Genomic DNA, 19725 nt, shown 5'->3' on the forward strand with positions numbered 1-19725 from the left:
CCCTGTTACTGGAGGAGCGTCAGATCAGTTTCATATTAAAGAAAAAGATTTGATCAACCTTGGGACTGTAACTCTTCCATCCTCCATAGTAAGATATAAAGTATGCATAGTTTTACACATTTTTATACTTAGATTATCAGTTCTACTACAGTATCTCTGTCAACGAATGTTCAAAGATTACCTAAAAATTAGTTTAATAATATATAAACATAAAATATGAACTGCATTACAATAACAGCAAACTTCCTTTTTTAAATTTTTTATATAGTGTTTATTCTTTTTACTGTAATTGCCCCACTATGTTCCTTTTTGTAATTACAAATGAAGGCAAGATAATCAAATAAACCAAAAACAACACAGTCAATGTATGGACAGGACAAGCTATTTAAAAACTCTCTATACAATGAATTCAAATATATATTTACATTGAAAATCAACAGACCAATGACCCAAAATATAGTTTTGCTAGATATTCCAGCGAGTAAGAGACTCAAACCATATTATCTAATTTAAAAGAAGTGCTGGACAAAAGCCACAGACCTCATGTAAACATAGACTGCTGAGAGCTTCCCAAGATGATCCTGCGCAGACATCTTACAGCAGTATTAGCCTACATGGCCCAGTATAACACCTGGAGTGAGGATTATATACTCTATAAGTATATGTTCTGGAAGCAAAAATGGAGATATTACCGTACTTCTTTGGTGTTAATCCCATATATTCAATCTTGAAGGCCTTTTTGCATGCATTATTTTACAACCTCTCAATGCAATGCGCTAAAATCCTTTTGATGCTTTCCTCTAAACTAAAATGTTAGTTTATATGTCAAAGCCAGGAGCATATCACACATAATCCTCGACACAACTGTTTTGTGGAGCTTGTATAGAAATTCAAGGTTTTTACATGAACAAAGACTTATATTCTCTGTTACGTCCCCACCAAATATAGGGACTACTAATAACTGCAGAGAAAGAGCTGAACCTGCAGGTACTTCAGCCGGTGTTTAGCACATCCCTGCCACCCGCAGATCCCTCACTACCAACCTATAGACGAGACCCAGACTGCCAAATATAAACACTAGCACTCTGCAGGCATATACAAGCTGTGAGACATTGAAAACTCAAGGCTGGAATGCACAATAACACAAGATCAAATATACACACTCATACACAAATCCCCAAAAGGCACTGAAGCATGTGTCCGTAAAGTGTAATCCCTCTTAATCCACACAAACAGCAAACAGTCATGGAGATAAGTGTGTGTTTTTGCGTGTGTATTTTCTGTGTTATTGTGAGGACCACATTGATTTAAGGATGAATATAAATATATATATATATATAAAGGTTAGTTTATCTTGTTTAATATTCAGTAATAAGAAAGGATGGAGCATTTAAATACAGGAGGAGAATAAGAATATATAAAAATCTGTATATTTTGATCATACATCACAATATTTTTGTAACTCCAGAAGAAATAATTGCTAAATATTTTTGTTCAGAATTGTTTTCCTCTGAAACCTATGTCACTTTTACAAATGTTAAAGCTTTAACATTGTTTGACAGTGTCTCGTGTGACTGGTTTATAATTTATGCTATTTCATAAAGGTGCCCCAGCAGATGTCTAGATCAGTTTACATTACACTAAATACATTTCCCCCAGATCCCCACTCCCTTTCTGCACTGCTTCCTAGGAAGTGAGTACTATTGGTTAAGACAGCGCCAAACACCTTGTCCCAAACCTTTAGATCTTTTGTTTTAAATAAAATAAATAAGAAAATAAACATGTGTTGAAATGTATAATGTTAAACTTATGACATAAAATAAGAAGTATCTGATTGTAGATATTAGATGGTGTGTTAACAAAACCCGTGGTTACAAAAATGTATAGTTTGTTGCCACAGCTATCTTTTCGCCTATTCATGACATTTACCTTTTATATTTTAATCATCACAAGTTACTGTGGCCCAATTCCAAACCACCCCCGACACCCTTCCCCTACACACTACCAGTCCGTTTGCGCGGAGGGTCCGTCACATTAAGTGTTATTCCAAACCAACAAGTGTGGAGGAGTAGTGGATTATCAAGCCTTCAAACAGCGAGTCTGCATTGCACCTGACTTCACCTGCTGCAACGCTGTGTGTGTCCGTCATGAAACACCTTACCTTATGCAACAGTTCCTGCAAACATTTAGGCTACTGGTAAACTGCATTAAACAAGATACGCATTAAATATCATCATATAGATGTTACCCCTTTTAAGAAAAAATTAAAATGAATACAGTGAAAGAAATAATAATTTGATCCCCTTGCAACCAACAACTATTCTGGTTCCCAGGGACCGGTTAAATAAGTCCTCTCGCTTTAAGAAAGCACACAGTCAATAAATCAGATTACAACCTCTCCACCAAGGGCCAGATCATAGACAGGTCTGGTGATCATGGTGGAACTAATGTCTAAGGACATCAGGGACAAGATCGTAGACCGGCACAAGGGATCAACCAATAACACAGGAGGGACTTCTAAATGATCTGAAGGCAGCTGGGACAACAGTCACCAAGAAAACTATTGGTAACACACTGTGCCGTGATGGATTAAAATCCTTCAGTGCCCGCAAGGGTCGCCTGCTCAAGAAGGCACGTGTACTGGCCATTTGAAGTCTGCCAATGAACCTCTGAATGATTCAGAGAAGGCTTATGAGAAGGTGATGTGGTCAGATGAGACCAGAATCAAGATCTTAGGCATCAATTTGACAAGTCGTGTTTGGAGGAAGAGAAATGCTGCCTATTACCCGAGGAACACCATCCCCAGCGTAAAGCATGCAGGTGGAAACATTATGCTTTGGGGGGGGTTCTCTGCTAAGGGGACAGGGTGATTCACTGATCAAGGGGAATGATGAAGGGGGCCATGTATCGTAAAATATTGGTTGATAACCTCCTTCAGCCAGGTCACTGGAAATGGGACATGGGTAGCTCTTCCAGCACGACAATGACCCAAAACATACTGCCAAGGAAACTAAGGAGTGGCTAAAGAAGAAGCCCATTAACGTGATGGAGGGGCCTAGCCAGTCTCCCGACCTCCATCCCATAAAAAATCTGTGGATGGAGCTGAAGCTTCCAGTAGCCAAGCATCAGCCTCCAAACCTTAAGGATTTTTAGAGGATCTGCAGAGAGCAGTGGACCAAAATCCCTCCTGAGGTGTGAGCAAACCTGGTGACCAGCTACAAGAAACATCTGACCTCTGTGCTGTCCAACAAGGCTTTTCTCCAACAAGTACTAAGGCATGTTTTGCAAGGGTCAGATCAAATACTTATTTCCCACATTCAAACGCATATCAATTTATATATTTAATGTACATTTCTGGATTTTTGATATTCTGTCTCTCACTGTAAAATAAATCCATTAAAAATATAGACTGTTCAGTTCTTTGTAAGTGGGCAAACTCACAACATCTGCAGGGGATCAAATAGTTATTTACCCATGTCTAGTGTAGAAAACAGTCAACGTGTGAATTGAATTATAAAATTGTGTTTATTTACAGGGACTGTTGCTAAAACCAAGCAGCTTATAAACATCATATTTTAAAGGTCCCCTATTATGCAAAATGCACTTTTTGATGTCTTTTATACATAAATATGTGTCCCCGGTGTCTAAGGAGACTCACAAAGTGTCAGAAAATACAACCCTCTCTCTTTTCCTCCTTACCCACATCTCTAAAAACGAGGGTACAAATGAGCTGATCCAGATTTGCTTCGGTTATGACATAATAACCGAAATGTGGGCTGGCTTTACATTGAACTCCTGGCACGTCCCAACCTAACGTCCACAATATACAGTCGCAAGCTGAATCCCCTCTGCAGCACCTCTGTGTGTCTGTGTATTCAGCAGGATGTCTGCAGGAGGGACTTAGAGTTGTGTGTGTATATAATACATATAATGTCTCTGTTCTAGTGCTAAATACTGAGAAGTGTTTCAGAAATATTGCTAGATGTGGTTTGGAACATAATATGGTGATCACGGCAGCATTTAGCTGAGTATCTTCTCCCGGTAGAAAACTTTCACAGAGGAGAGATAGCTGCATGGCTGCAAAGGGGCGGGGCCAGCTTCAGCTCAGCTCAAATTTAAAGCAACAGTCACAGAATCAGCACTTCAGGAACAGGGCTGAAATAGAGGGGGATGAGTCATGCTTCAAAGGGCGATCGGTTTGGTATTTTGAGCGAAACACCTCACACACAAGTTTTGTATAGATATTGCCCTACAATATATTGTTCAAAAATAGCACAATAGGAGACCTTTAAAACCAAAAGAGCTTTACAAATAAAGAAACACCTTTACATTTTTGGAGTTGTATTCTTTTGGTTATTACTTATTATGTTTAATCCAAGAGATGCTGATTTGAAACCATTGTTACGAAAAGTAACACCATTTCCTGTTTCTGCCAGAGAGAGGGGAGTTTGTTCCAAAGTTTGCCACTATATCTACACCCTCCACCTCGGAGAATGCAGCCTCATTTGGCTGCGAGTATGACTACAGAAGGATAGGATGTGGTTTAGAATTGGACCTATATTTCACTAATGGTGAACTTTCAAAGTAAAAGTTTATGCCTATGTGTTTAATGTTGGTGTAGGATAAAACAGTTTTAGCTCTGTCATCTGAATTTAAGCTTTTTGAGTTATTCCTGCAGACTATGCTTTTTAACGTGTTTTTTTTTTACAGTTAGGCAAGTATTAGGGCTTCAAGATTAATAAACCCTGAATAAGGCCCATAGCTGCTTTAAGTGTAGTACATCAAGATAAAGTAGCCTTTATAACACTTAATGTGTAAATTGAGTGTACAAAAGTAGGGCTTATGTATGATGTTTTTCAGCTGCTAAGAAAGGTTTTAAGGACAAGTCCGTCTTATAATTGGAATTGTGTTTACTATTGAAAATGTGTGAGGCTGCCAGGGATTCATACTGTGAGCTATTTTTAAATGCTTCAGCACAGGCGTCATGTTATACATGCTATGTTTTAAGTGATGGTGAAACAGCTTTTTTCAGGTACACTGACCACGACAACGACTGCTGCTAAAACTATACATAATTAACTTTACAACGGAAGGATATAACACTGAGTTCAGGAGTTGTGCCTTTTGTAAGGAAATTGAAATCGTCACAAATTCAGTGTCCCAGTCTTGTTTGATGTCAGTAACTCCATTTCAATGGCCTGCATCCACACAACACGACTATAAAAAGACATTTTGCATGAAAAATGCAAATGCATTTCAACCTTCGTGCCCTAGTCATCATCAGTTCCATTTCTAAACCAGATTTCTTTCCCCCCAACATTCATAACTCATATGGTATTGTTTAAATATGTTCTGTGTTAACATCAAGAGGGGAACAAAAAAGCATTTTAGGGATAGAACAAAGGTGCCACAGAAATGTTCCTCAAGAGCAAAAACAAGGTTTTGTATCAATCCCAGAACAGTTTTGATTTCACACTTACTGTATGACCGCCATAAAGTCTACACATCATCCTCATAGTACTTATTTAAAACTGATTGACATAAATCCTAAAAAGTGGAGTAATTAACACGCACAATCGCTCAATTCAGCCACCTTTTTTTTATCTTCTCACCTTCCTTTCATGTCTATACTCCCTCCTCCTTTACTTTTACACATCACAGGGTTCTTTTTATGAAGCAACTCTTTGTATCCCTTTGTATGTTCATTCAAACCTCCCTGCTTTTTGACTCATTAAATTTGCAGTTATGTTTCCTTTTGTTTCCTTTTTCATCGTTGGTGCTGAACTTTGTCCCTGCTTCTGTGACGCCGCCAGTTGAAGTGCTTGAGATTGGTGCTGCTGGTAGCTATGAATAAAAGAGGCTGTGTGCTGTTGTAGTCTGGCCCTGCATCTGCCTGCAGCTGCTGCCTAAGTGATCTCTGAGGATCCCTGACTGGTATTTGAGGAAGAGGAGAACAAAAGAGGAGCATGTGTGACATAGCAATGGGGGAACACTTCTTTACATTCACCTCAGTAGGGGCATGAATGTAAGGAATTCACGAGTTTGTCTGTGAGTGTGATGCTCTGACTTGATGCATGTTTGTGTGTGTGTCTGTTGCAGGCAGGGGATTGGCAGGGAGGGGTTAAACACCACAGCAATGCTTCATGGAGCGTGATGAGAGGAGAGGTACTCTGGGACAACACAAACTATTCCAAATAGCACTCAGTCTGAATAATGCAGCAGTATGGAGGAGGTGAGGGGAAGAGGAAAGGGTGTAAGAGAGATAGTGTAGTGAGTGGAAAGCAAAAGAGATTCAGAATGATGAGTGCAAGGTGATGCAGATAAGAGAGGAAATGAGGTGCAGGATGAAAGGCAAGGAAGAAATAGAGAAACCAGAGTGACAATGATAAAGGAGAGGTAAAGGAAAAGAGGGAAGTGGAGGGAAATGATGAGGATGCAGGAGGATCAAAGAGGGTACAGTTGAGATGTGGAGGCAAGAATAAACAGAGCAATCAGTAGAAGGAGGAAGGGAAGGAACACATGAGTAGGGAGGGATAGAGCTTTAAGGTCTAATAATACCTCCACATATAACAAATATTAAGACCTGTGTGCACTTTGCAAGAAACAACATTTCATTAGTTAATTGATACTACATGTTTCAATGATACATTAAATATCATAGTATTTAAAGGGGAAGGAGAAGAGAAGCAACAAAATGTAAATAAAAGTGGAGGGATCAAGATAATTCACATAACGTATTTATGAAGTGTGTTATAATACCATACAATGTATAGTTAATAAATAATAAACCAATTCAAACCAAATGCAAAGTGACTAGTTTAAAACATGGACTTAAGGGGATTAATATGATATTTACATTTCTTATACACCAAATAATAAATTATAGAGGTTCGCAAATAAGGTAATACAAATATATATAAAAATACATGCATAGAAAATAAAAATAAATACCTAGAAAAACAGTTTTATTATAAAGAAAAACGTCACTCAGATTCATGCATTTTATATTATTAAACACATAACCAAACAAACAATTAAACATATAGTCTTCAATTTCATAGAAAACATCTTTAAAAAAACCTCTATGTCAAAAAACAGAACATATCATACTGGGAAAACCTCAAACTGATGGTCAAATGGGTGGAAACAAAACTCCAAACCCTTAACTGATTAGGTGTGACATTTCCAAAAATTCATACAGCAACCCGTCGATAACAACATTCACTACTTTATGTTAAGTATTGCCATAATGTTGCAGTATTAAAGTGGTAGACATAATTAAAAGTGTGAATCGTCCAGTGAGCTTGACTGGCAGGATTTTAGGATAAAGAAACTGCTTCTAAAATAAACAAATATAAACAGCAGTGTTTCAATGACGCTGACCTCAGGAAAGGTGTTTTTAATTTAAAAAAAACTTAAACAACAGCAGGCGCAACAACAAAAGGATAAGATTCAATCTAACCTGGTTGTGGGTAACTGCACTTATCTTGCTTCATCCCTGCCAGGAAGCAACATTTTCTGACATCATTGATGTAAGAAAAAGTAAGACAGGGATTTGACTCTCTTTGGTTGATGGCTGGTTAAAAGGGTTGAAATGTAATCTTGAGGATTCACAAATGCATAGGTGTAACTGGAGAGGAGGGGAGAAGACTAAGAAAACCTGAGAGACACGCGTTGAGAGGAAAGATAATAATATTAATAGCAGCTGAAGGCACATGCAGACGATGTTTGGGGGGGGGGCATGGGCCATAATTTGTAAAAGGCCATGCTTGCGATTTTCGTCACTAATTAAATTAATATAATCCTGGAATGACAACTTTTGTGACAGTGTTAAAGTATATTTAAATGTGTGTATTTAAAAGAAACCTGTGACTGAGGTTGTTCAAAACTCTATAAGTAAAAAGTTAAAACAAATGCAAAGAAAATAAGTGCTTTCAGTCAGTTTTGCTGAGTGACAGGGGCTCTGTACTGCTGACAGATGCACTTCCTGTTACGCCTCCATATTCCTCTTACCACCTTCTCCATAAAGGCATTAGAGCATAATTGATCTGATTATAATGGGAACCAAGAAGATGCTGGTATTGTATGACTAAGATACTTTTACTATGTGCCAACAAATACGTTTAATATAATTCATATATCATAATACTAAGCCACACAGTTCCAAAAAGCAACACATACATATTAGATAAGGTCTCTTAGACACAGGTTTATTTATTTCAGTTACAATTCCTTTAACCCTCCACTCCTTCCCTTCAGAATAATGTGATATTACAAAATGTTCTTGTTTTTTAATTAGGGCTGTCAAACGATACAAAAAACCAACAAATGAATGACATGATTTACCATTAATTCATTTAAATTAATTGCATATGGCAATATTTTATCCTAGTAGCATTTCAAAGTATTCAAATGGATTTTGGAAGATGAGGGAACCAATGATTAGGCATTATAAACGTATAGGTCTTTCATTTCAATACTATTTCTCTAATATCTTGTATGCCACAAATATCTTGGACTGTAAATAGGTTGAGATTTGGAAACAATTGTACTCCTAGACAGCGGCTTAAAACTTGTGTCATTTGATGATATCTGTTAATCCTCCGTAACCCCCTGTCCTCTACTACCAAAATTGGCCTACAGTCCATTGCAATCCATTTCGTGATTGAGATGGTTAATCTGTCACAGGTAAACTTTCTCATTCTGCGCCTGAATGCCTGATCATAGTCAAGAGTCGCTCAGTTTAGCATCAGTGGCAGTGCTAGCTAGCTCAGAACTAGCTGCTCAGTGCTTTGCGTTGAGATGATATTTCAGGCTTGACAACAATTCCAATACTAATTCAAAGGAAGTAATCAAAATGCCTCTTAGTCTGCTTTATTTCAGTTTTATTTTTTTTAACAACTTAAAAAGTTCATATACAGGTGGAATACATTTTCAGTTTATTTGACTCTCTGTAACAATACACTTTAGTCTTTGCAAAAACAATTCACATTTTCAGTAGGTTGGCGTCCACTTTCAAAATAATTCAAGCACTAAGATTACCTGTGTGTCTTTGTTGACAACAAGTGAACTTGCATGTACGCTTGTAATAAGAAAGGGTTTTGCTAACTATACGGCGTATTGTTGTTCGTTGGAAATAATATGGGAGGCCAGTCTTTAGTACAGCAGATATTTTCTCACTCGGAAACACAAATACTTCCTTATCTATATGCAATCCTGACAAGCATAAATGTCATTTGAACACACATCCATTCATGTCCAGTGCAAATTATTAAAATGGAAAACAGAATAAATTAAGAACACAACAGCAACTGAATGTGTGTATTCATCACTCTTGAAAAAATCATCAACACTCATATTATCATGAGGAACAAAAATAAATTCTATGTCTAAAATGTACTGTATACTCTCAAATATCATACAACTGTGATTTTTAGTGCAATTTCACTTGTTATACACCACAGCTTCTTTTTTCTCCCTTAAACAACGTATGCACAGAGAAGGAATGTGTGACACAAAGATGTTAACCTGCAATGGGAAGTTTGCATTAGCTTTCTAATTTTGCTATTTAAATATAATGTCTTTTATATAATCATAATGTGAACTCAGCAATTAGCTAATCATTCTTAGAGAAAAGTTAAATTGTAATAATTTCTATATCAGGGGTTTAACTTTTGCAGAATCACATTGAAACCAATCTCAATGCAAAGTTACATATTTATAATAAGAAAGTTATAGTCATTGAAGTCAAAATAAGTATTACTAGTACACGATTCAAAGGTACATAATAGAAAAAATGCAAGGTCTTTTTGAAAGCTAATGCAGATCATTTCTTTTATTTTTAGCCTTGCTTAACTCTGAAGATAACATTTTTGGTCAGAAAGCCAGTTATTTAAAATTGTTCTCATCTGAATTGGGCTTTTAGATACAGATATGGGACAACATGTCCAGTTACTTGTTGTACAGAAAACATTCCTGCAGCTGTATTAATAGTTCTGCATTAAATGGTTCTGATTTAGTTACATCGTAGCTTAGCTGGTGTGTGTGTATCCCCAAAACTTAAACCAGTGGTTGAAGCTTTTTTCCGGCTCACCGTAAAGAGCTTGCAGGGCTTTTAGACTCACATGCTAGTATTCTCCTTCTCAGTGCATATAACCATGCTGTGTTCCTGTCCAACACTCACAGTTACTGTTTCCTACATTCCTACGGTCATCCATGTATTGCAATGTTGTGAGTTCTCACAGTTCTGTACAGTATTGCACGATTCAACTCATCCCAAGGAAGTTTCCCAGAGGAATATTTATCATTAAGTCAGCCTTTAAACTGTTGCCTGCAATCAGTGATGAGGACTAATATTTTACATTAATAGTCAAATAGTTATCTTTCATTTATGGTTCCATAACTTCAATTCTCAAGTAACCACACAACCATACATTTACTCAAACAGAGTCAACCATAATGAAATCTTTTGAAGACTGGCTCCTGGACAGTTGGATAATGTCTTTTTTTTCTTTTCTTTTTTTTACAAAGTACAAAAAGTAGCATCCCACTGTCTTTACTTTGTTTCTGTGTTTCTATTTTCTATGCACACTCAAGTCCTAACTCAATGTGTGGTCATTGTTTCCAGATGAATACAGTAACATTCAGAGACATCATGTCTCCAGGCCTACATTTTGCTTCTGAGTTTTGGAAAACTCTGTTAATGAGGCCGGTATCTGCTGTATCTGTTAGACATGCATTTGTTTGTCATCTACAAACAGAAAATAAATGACCTATTGTCAGAACTAAAACTAGTGGTACAGATTGTGCAAAAATGCAGTGGTGTTCATGGTTGTGTTAAATGAGAAGTCTATCTTTTTCAATATTTCCTTTAAACTTCACATTTAAATGGACAGAAGAGAAGTAACTCTAAGTCTCTAGCTACATGTCAGGCCTGTGCAAAGATACATTAGATGGGTGCTTCAGGGTGTAAAATATCCTATCATGATATGTAAAAAAGATTTCTTTTCAGATTTGGTGGCCTGAAACCATTTTGCTAGAAGAACCTTTCATATCACAGAAGTATAACTTCCGTCTCATGTATCTCAACACATTTATCATAATTTGAAATGTATGAAATACATGAGGAGCCCTTTACTTTCTAACACCCTTACACAGACTGAAAGAAAACCACATTACTTGTAATATACAGTACAGTGTGCTACATCATCCCCTTTTTTTTGCCAACATTTTCTCTTGAATACAAATACAGTATACTTGTCATAAGGATAAAATAATAAAAAATATTAATTTGTACATCCGTAATAGATTATTTATACAGTAGAGGGGGGAAAATTCACTTCCACAAGCAGGAACTTCCTCTCACACAAAGACTAAAGTGCTGGAGCCAAGAATGCACCATCTGCATCCAGCTGGCTTAATATTGGAGCCTAGATATAAATATGTCATAACACACTTGTTTGTTAGGGTAACTCTGAGAAACTTACACCAGCATCTTTTCTCATGCAGGCAGCAGTCGTGCCCACGGAGCTGGTAGCTGAGGATACAGTGTTTTGTTCAGGCAGGGCCATTAGATCAAACCCATGCAGAGTGTTATAATGAGGGGAACAACCACTTCTGGGTCCTGAGGAGAGAAGCAAGAAAATATGACAGTCTTTGGGCATCCACAGCACCTACACATGGAGGAATGAAGATTAGAAAAAAACACATTTAACTGAATAATCTTAAACTGTTGGATTAAAATACATGAAAGGAACCCTGTTTTTTCCATCGGGGTTAGAGACGTTAAAGTGTTTTTCTCTACCTAATCAAAAATAATGAAGCTGTTGAAGTGCAGTCATTTAACCCCATACAGGTAGAGATATCAATAAACATTACATTTTAAAGATGTTTCCCAGAGGAAATGGAAAACTATCATGTGGTTTGTGAGACAGCTGCACCAACTGGAATGCCAACTTGAATTGTCCAAATCAGATTTAAGTCTAATAGAAGCTTCAACTTAACTTGCTCAATAATTTAAAATAGTCAAAAACAATGTTAGATTGTCCAATAATGGACAGAAGAAGATATGACTGCAAAAACTAACTCTCTCAGGATACAAATGACACTTAGTACTGAGTTGAAAAGCGAAATGTTTACTAGTTAATGCTGTAAAATTATTATAATATTAAAATGAACTACAGCTCAAAAAAATCTGCAAAATGTCTGATTGTTATGTTGGTGGCAATGACATAAATGTATATTTTTAAGGATGAATCATAGGTATTCAATGGGTTTTCTTATCATCGAGAAACCCGATGTACCATGTCCAAATTATAAACACATCAACGCACTACAGGGCTGCACTGAGTATCATGTTATTTTATTCACAACACAGGACTATAGATTTCTTTAGGTCATTCAAAAAAACACTGCTTCCTGCTGGAAATACTCATTGGCGCACCAAATGGTTACTAATCCATGTCTGAAAATAGCATCAATAATGCATGTTACCAATAATCCTGTTTGCAGGAACAAACAAATGACAATGCCTTGCGGCTTTCGGTGGATGTTTTCCCTTTTTTTAAATAAAATATCTCTCTATTTTTGGAATGGGTAGGAAACCCATTTGTTTGTACTCCACCTGGGTAGGTACCTACATATGGGCTTGAAGCTGAGTTTCACATACATGCTGTTGAAGTCATCTTGGAAAAATGACCAATACGTGTGTGTTTCCAGGTGATTTCTTGACATTAACAAATAGTTATAACATCCCCAGCATTATACTTTAATGACTCAACCCTATGATAAATAAGATAAGTAGGCTTTGTCTCCGAATACTGAGAACTTCACTCATGGAATAAGTCACAGGATCATTACCTTCCACTTCAGGAAAGACAGTCCACAGCACATATCGATCACTGTTCCTCACAGCCAGCAGCTGGAAAAGCCTCCGCTTCCTGGTTCTGGAACATGTACTGGTAAAGAAAACATACATACAATTGGTATATGAACTACTAACCCTTAATGGCATAACACATTGTTGAACATTTGTGCTATGTTGGACCTTAATAATTAAACATTAACCCTAACCCCTAACCCTAACTCATTCAGGATACAATATTGTTTGTTATAGGTGATGTTTAAAGGCCTGTCCTTTCATACAGATGCTGGGCTGCCAACACATCAGCAATAGTTGGACACTTCCTTTCTCCAATTTGTTGCTATTATAGGTTAGGAAGGTTAGCCCTGATTGTGGTCATCTGGCAATGTGGCCAGGGATGATTCGAAACCCACAATGACTGGAAGGCTATTTTCCAAGAAGCACATCCATTTGTATTTCCATTTTCTTTTTTAAACTGCCACATCCTTTTGTGCTTTTGTTAAGCTACTTCTCAACCGTTCTCTCTAGATATAGTATGTGCTCTGAAGTGTCTCTGAGGGAAGTATAGCCCTGTAAGGCTGAGGAGCTGAGGATAGAGGGAGATGGAGAGAGGGGGCACTGGAGGTAGCACTAGGAAGAAGGGGATAAAAGAGAGAGTAATGGAAAAAGTGAACATTATTATTTTGTAAATCACAGGATTGTGTAAGAGAGCAGGGCCCTGTCCACCCATGGCACTTAAATGCATCCCCGCATGCAACTTGATTGACAACTTTTGTCTGGATTTCACCTTGTTGCTCTATATAGCCTTTATTGTTTTGGCTGTTTTATAGCTGGCTTAGGCAGTGATGCACTCCCCTTGCTTAGTTTGCCATAAATGAACAAGAAGAAAAAAATCAAAACAATACTTTGGCTCTATTCAAATAATATTTTTGCTTAGGAAGGTTCCTAAATACCCTTAATTATTAAGTGGCAGCCATGATAAGCTTTTTGATTTGTATACATGTTAAGTAAAGATGCTTCAATGCTTTCTTTCGGATTTCGTTAAACCCTTTACAAAAGGAAAGAAGATAAAGTTGTTCTATACATAATATATGCATCTGTCCATACCTCCTCATTCAACAGTGTAAAGTATTTAAATACTTTCAATGTATTCCACATATGTATATATTTCACATCCTCAAATCTTTATTGTTAATATTGTAAATATTCTTCTCTTCTCTCTTTTTGCACTACTTTATTTATCTTTTGCACCATGTATGTTGAGTTGTTGGAGGAGCACGCGACATAAGATTTTCATTGCCAACATATACGCTGTATCTGCTGTGCATATGACAAATAAAACCTTGAAACCTTGATAAAGCCGTCCCACAATTACTTATGGACACAACATTTAAATTGAAGCACCATTTGGCTATCAATAACATCCACTATCCCTGTTAGACTATAATTATGAACCTGTACATAATAATAATCTGTAATGATGTCTTGGACAACAAGCCTAACTTAAAATATACAACATAAGGTGTGTCACCGAAGCCTTCCCATTGTATATTGGTTATAAATAATGCTGCTGAAGCATAAAATAAAAGCCTGTTGTCTTTACTAAATTAATTATCAATAATACTTCACATCTTTCCTTTACCTCATGCTGTTTGTAATCAATTTCAGGGAAAAGTGTATAGGAAAAGACATAGGGTGTCATTTCTTGGCCCATTTGAACAGAGCTTGGGTCTATCTCTTGCGGTGTTCCAGGCAAATGGTCAAGAAGTTTGACATGTTTCTATCTCTGAAGGCATTTTTTAAATGTCATACTTTCTGAACAAAGCTAGCTGATGGGATTCAATAACTGGAGATAACGATAGGAGGGACAAAACATAGACAATGTTTTTTTTAAACGTTCTTTTCTGGAACCTGTCATTAGTGTTAACACTACAAACGACATACGGTCAAAGGGGTCTTGTACCACCTCCGCAAGTGGTTTGGATCACAATTTCTCTCGGTGGTCATTGACACTTGGGATTTGATCGCCAAAGTGTGAACAGGGTCAGTGACAGATGATCTGTGAATGAATCGCTTGAGCAATATGTGATATATGAGCAATTTATAAAGTCAGCCAGATACAAATAAGAAAAGGCAATTGGACTAGCTCAAATTCGTTTTAGCACTAATGCATTGTATTTCCCCTACAGTATATTTTCATTCATGAACATATAACATGTCTTTAAGTAGTGAAAAGGTACCTTACATAATGTTTTTGGATAAAAGGCACGTTAACTATGACTGGAAGTGAAAAATATGCAGCACTCTCTTACAGCCAGGAGTAGTAATGACAAATCAGCTGCAAAGAAAAATCTAAGAAAGAGGAGAAATAAGCTTGCTTTTAGATGAGATATTTTATTAAGCATTAAGCTTTTTATATAAAGCCCTGTTCTACTGGTTGGAAGTTTGTATAACGATAATGATATGTATGAATTGGTCTTGGGAATTCAACAGATTGCATGAAAAAGGTAGAGATATGGGGAAAACATCTATTGAGTTGTATTGCTTCAAAACGATGATGTCTAATTTCAATAGTTGGAAAATTAAGACCCATAATGACAATATTGCCTGTGTTGTAAGGGCTGAGAAGCGTATCGTTTCAGCAGTAAAATTATTTAAAGAATGTACAGTTTGTGCTTGAAAAAATGCTGCAGCTTCTAAAGACCAACGGCAGTGTCTGTGTCTTTGAGTGAGGTGATGGGGTAAGCTCAGGAGTGAGTATCGATTCCTGCCCTGGAGACAAAAACAAAGTGCCTCCCCTGTGCTTTGCAACCACCATTTGTATAGTGAAAGGTAACAGACATAAAACCTGTGCCTCAGTGCTTTGTATATGGATTACTAATGGCTTAACCCCTGCATGGTGAAAGGTAAAGGATACAAACATGTGCCATGTGCTTACGTTCTAAGTAAAGCTTATTCATAACTGACCATTTTAGTTGAGAATCATGACATTGCATTACGAAATGTTTTCAAAGTAGTTAGGAGTAACGCACTGAGGAAAATATGTATTTGGAATAGAAATCAATAATTTCCATGCAACAGGAAATCATCGTTTTAGAATCGTTCTTGGAATAAATATCGTCCTGGTTGTTGCAGTCTTCTCACAATCAATCTTCTGAGAGCCAAATCGCTTGTACCAAAGATAATGTAATTTGCATCCGTTAACGATGTGGTTAATGTCAACATGTATGAATTGCAATGTGGACTACCAATTATGACTTGATTAGGACTCAAACGCAAACATTAGGACTTGGGACTAGCTTGTTGTTACAGTCACTCAATTCCCACCTCTAATGCTACATAAACAAAGAAGACTGGATTAAGGCCCTGCAGATGACAAGGAAATGGTATATGGCAGGGTTGTCCAAAACTATGGCTGCCAAATGCGGCCCGTGGTTCATTTTGAATCGGACCTTAGCAAATTCAAAAAGTATAATGGAATATGGCCCACACATGAAACTTGTGCTTGTCTTATATTTTACTTCTTAAATATATATGTAAACAGATATAACACAGTAGTGTTCATGTGTGAATAAGCCCAATGTCAAATCAATTCCGTCATTCAAGGTTTAAAACATTATCTAACAAATATAAGTTAATGAGCACAATAACATATTTACCCTTATTTTAAGCATTCTGGTTTTAAGGAATGAGCAGCCAACAAAATAAATGAAACCCTATGGAAATGATGTAGGCTGTTTGTTTTTTTTAGTATTAACCATAATGTACCTACATTGGATTGATTTAGCTAACTTATAACTTAACCTATAAGGCAATATACCTCACCTCTAGTGAGTGACCCAGTCCTTTGTATGTTTTTCTGTATGCGACCCTCAGTGAAAAAAATTGACATCCCTGGTCTATGGTATTATAACAGGTGCTGTTTGATATTCGGGGTCACTGATGAGGACACTTTTCAAATGGCTTATCAGGCAAACATGTCTTCAATAATTTTAAACCAGTTTATAAATTATTCTAAGGCACCAATTTCCCACCTCACTTCTCTGTACTTCAGCTTTTAAAAGTAATCTTCAAAATGCAGCTGCAAAGTATTTTTGGAGAAGTGCTGTATACAAGGGGGCAGTGTTGTACTCTTCATGCTGCAGCTGCTGGTGGTGATGGAGCTTTTCACAAGGTGAGCCACATGAGGGAATATTTAAGTCCCACAATGTGTGAAGACAGATTGGACAGCCTTACCCTCCTGTCTTTTCAATACAAGGTGTTTCAAAATTGGACTTAAATAACATTATTGAATACTGTACTAGCATGGATGTTTAGCAGTGGGTACATGACTGGAGAGGGTTGTGGGGGAAAGTACATTTTAAAGTGGGAGCCGTGTGTAGAATCAATATGATAATTGGGCTGAAAAACCCTGCTCCTGGGCAAACTTACTGCACTTTGGTGTTATTTATGTTAACCGCATACATGTGTTTTTGCAATGACTGTATAAGTTGTCAAATTGCCAGGATTTTTTGAACCAGAAGTGATGAGACAAAGGGAAGCAAAGTAGAACCATATGCTAAAAAAATATATTTCAGGGGACCAAATGTTTCAATTACCTTTCTTGAACACACTGTGGAATTGTTAAAGTTCTAAGACAGAAACACTGTGAAAGCCTAAACAGAACAACAACAATGAAATCAACCATCATGCTATATTGAGGTGGACTTGTCATTGCATGATTAAAGAGAGAAGAAAGAGAGGGAGAGAGAGGGAGAGAGAGAGAGAGAGAGAGAGAGAGAGAGAGAGAGAGAGAGAGAGAGAGAGAGAGAGAGAGAGAGAGAAGGTGGTTACTCTAGAGTAAATACCCTCTTCTAATTTATGTCTACGTGTTATACAGCTCTCCAATGTTATGACTTACTGATTTGAGGTTGGACTCCATCTCTGTGAAGTTCCACTCGGTCAGAGGCAGGCTTAAACTGAAGGGCTACAGTAAGAGAGAAAGGGAGAGACACAGTAGTAAGAACAATGTTTATTATTTTAGAAGGAATTGCTCGAGTGTCAGGCACCATTACAAATTTGAACTTTCAAATATCCGAAAAATATGAATCTATGTGGATTTAAACAAGTTGTAAGTGGGTTTTCATTTGTACATTGTAGATCTACTGACATCCATAACAGCGCTGGTCCCAGCTTCCACAGCATTCTGCTGATGGCTCCTGAGCAGGAGCTGTTGCAGTTCCTCCAGGCTCATATCCACATTCTCAACTGCATCTGAAACCTCCACTCTGCGAACCAAACACACACACATGTACACTTACATTCTTAATGTATAAACACAGGCTCAGAGGGTCACTTGGTTCCCTACTTGCATCATTTCTGCATCTGTACAAACATCTCTGTGTACAATGCATTCTCCATGTGTCCAACTTGTGATCTGTGTGAGCACCTACCTGTCCATTGCAGGTCTCTTACTCCTTCTCTCCACCATGGATGCCACAGAGCCCCTCCCCTCCAGAACAGACTGGACCATTGCGACTGGGAGGACAGGAGGTTCAGAGGAGCAGACTTCACAGGAGGAGCTCAATGTTATGGCCTCTCCTGCGCCTACACTGCCTCCTTTTCCTGCTCCTCTCACTCCTGGACTCACAGGCTCCTCTTTGATAAGCATCATGCACTTCTCCCTGTTGGTGGAGGCAATTACCATGAGTCAAAAACTAAATACCAATAGCATAAAGTGGGTCAAGAAGAAAGAAAAAATGTATACTGTGATATTCTTTAACACCCACCTCTATGCACCCTGTACTCTGACTTAACTTAAGACTTTTGCCAAAGTACACAAATTCAGAATTGGGAACTTAAGTCACATAACTTCAACTACACAACTGTAATTACTTCAGACTCGACACAACAAAAGCAAATGCAAACAAATACTTATTAACACAAATGATGTGTGACTTGAAACCCCCGCTAGAGCCCAAAGATTGAGAATTTAGTTAAAAGGTGAGCTAATGAATGCTATTCATTCTTATCAAGTCAACACTTAATTCCCCCCATCAGCCTTGGCGGAACCAATCGGACAGCATCCAATGGAGTTGTAGGAGAGAACTATCATTTAATACCTGAGTGCCAAAGCGTCTTTGCACATCAAAATGGGTGAAGAGCCAATGATGAATTGATTATGACTCGAAATGCAAACATTAGGGCTGTTGTGACTTGGGATTTGACTTTGAACACCTAAGAGTGACATGTGACCTGCAAAACATTCAGTTACCCCTAACAATATTAATGATCTCTTTCACAATATTGGTTATTTAATGCTCAATAGATGTGGAACTGATTCTTGAGGTTATTTCTATAATGAGCATTAGTGAAGTTATTTTTGCATCACTCACCTGGCCTCATCAGGTTGCATCTGGAGGGCCATACTGGCCTGGGACATGTCAGTAACATCAGATATGATTGGTCCTCCTGTCAGCCCACTAGCAGAGCAGGAAGCAGTATCACTGGATGGCTGGGAAAGAAAGGAAAGAGAAGGAGATTACTTTGTTGTATGGTTGATCTTGTGTGTGTTCTCCTCTGCCAACATATCTCTCATTGGGGCCAATGTGTTGTTCCAAAGCAAAGTGTAACATTACACTGCAACAAGCTAGACTTAGCCAAAGCGTTATGTAGCCTACTTCCCTTGCTCTCTTTTTAATTGAAAAAAAACAACCTTTTGATGATCCCACATGTTTTTGGTGATTCAGATTGATTTCCACCATAGCTATATCAAGATTTAAGAAAGATAAGACAACTAAAAATAAAAAATAAATAAATAGCCAAACCGTTTTGGCTTACAAGCCTAGCAGAGTAGGAGTGGTTGCTACCTCAGCTTTATGTTG

General features: G+C 37.6%; 1 protein-coding gene across 1 annotated transcript in view; it reads right to left on the bottom strand.

Moving 5' to 3' along the window:
• Nucleotides 1–8875: 8875 nt before the first annotated feature.
• The window catches only part of hsf4 (heat shock transcription factor 4), a 20101-nt gene continuing 9251 nt past the window's right edge, over nt 8876–19725 (bottom strand). Inside the window, exons 8-13 of the mRNA XM_063896779.1 lie at nt 19237–19355; nt 18295–18525; nt 18012–18129; nt 17763–17828; nt 12859–12956; nt 8876–11623 (exon numbers count right to left, since the gene is read on the bottom strand). Coding sequence (XP_063752849.1) covers nt 12897–12956; nt 17763–17828; nt 18012–18129; nt 18295–18525; nt 19237–19355 — 594 coding nt within the window. The 3' untranslated portion in view covers nt 8876–11623; nt 12859–12896. The remainder of the gene's footprint in view (nt 11624–12858; nt 12957–17762; nt 17829–18011; nt 18130–18294; nt 18526–19236; nt 19356–19725) is intronic.

Source organism: Eleginops maclovinus, chromosome 2 (assembly GCF_036324505.1).
Source record: "Eleginops maclovinus isolate JMC-PN-2008 ecotype Puerto Natales chromosome 2, JC_Emac_rtc_rv5, whole genome shotgun sequence".
NCBI classification, from domain to species: domain Eukaryota; kingdom Metazoa; phylum Chordata; class Actinopteri; order Perciformes; family Eleginopidae; genus Eleginops; species Eleginops maclovinus.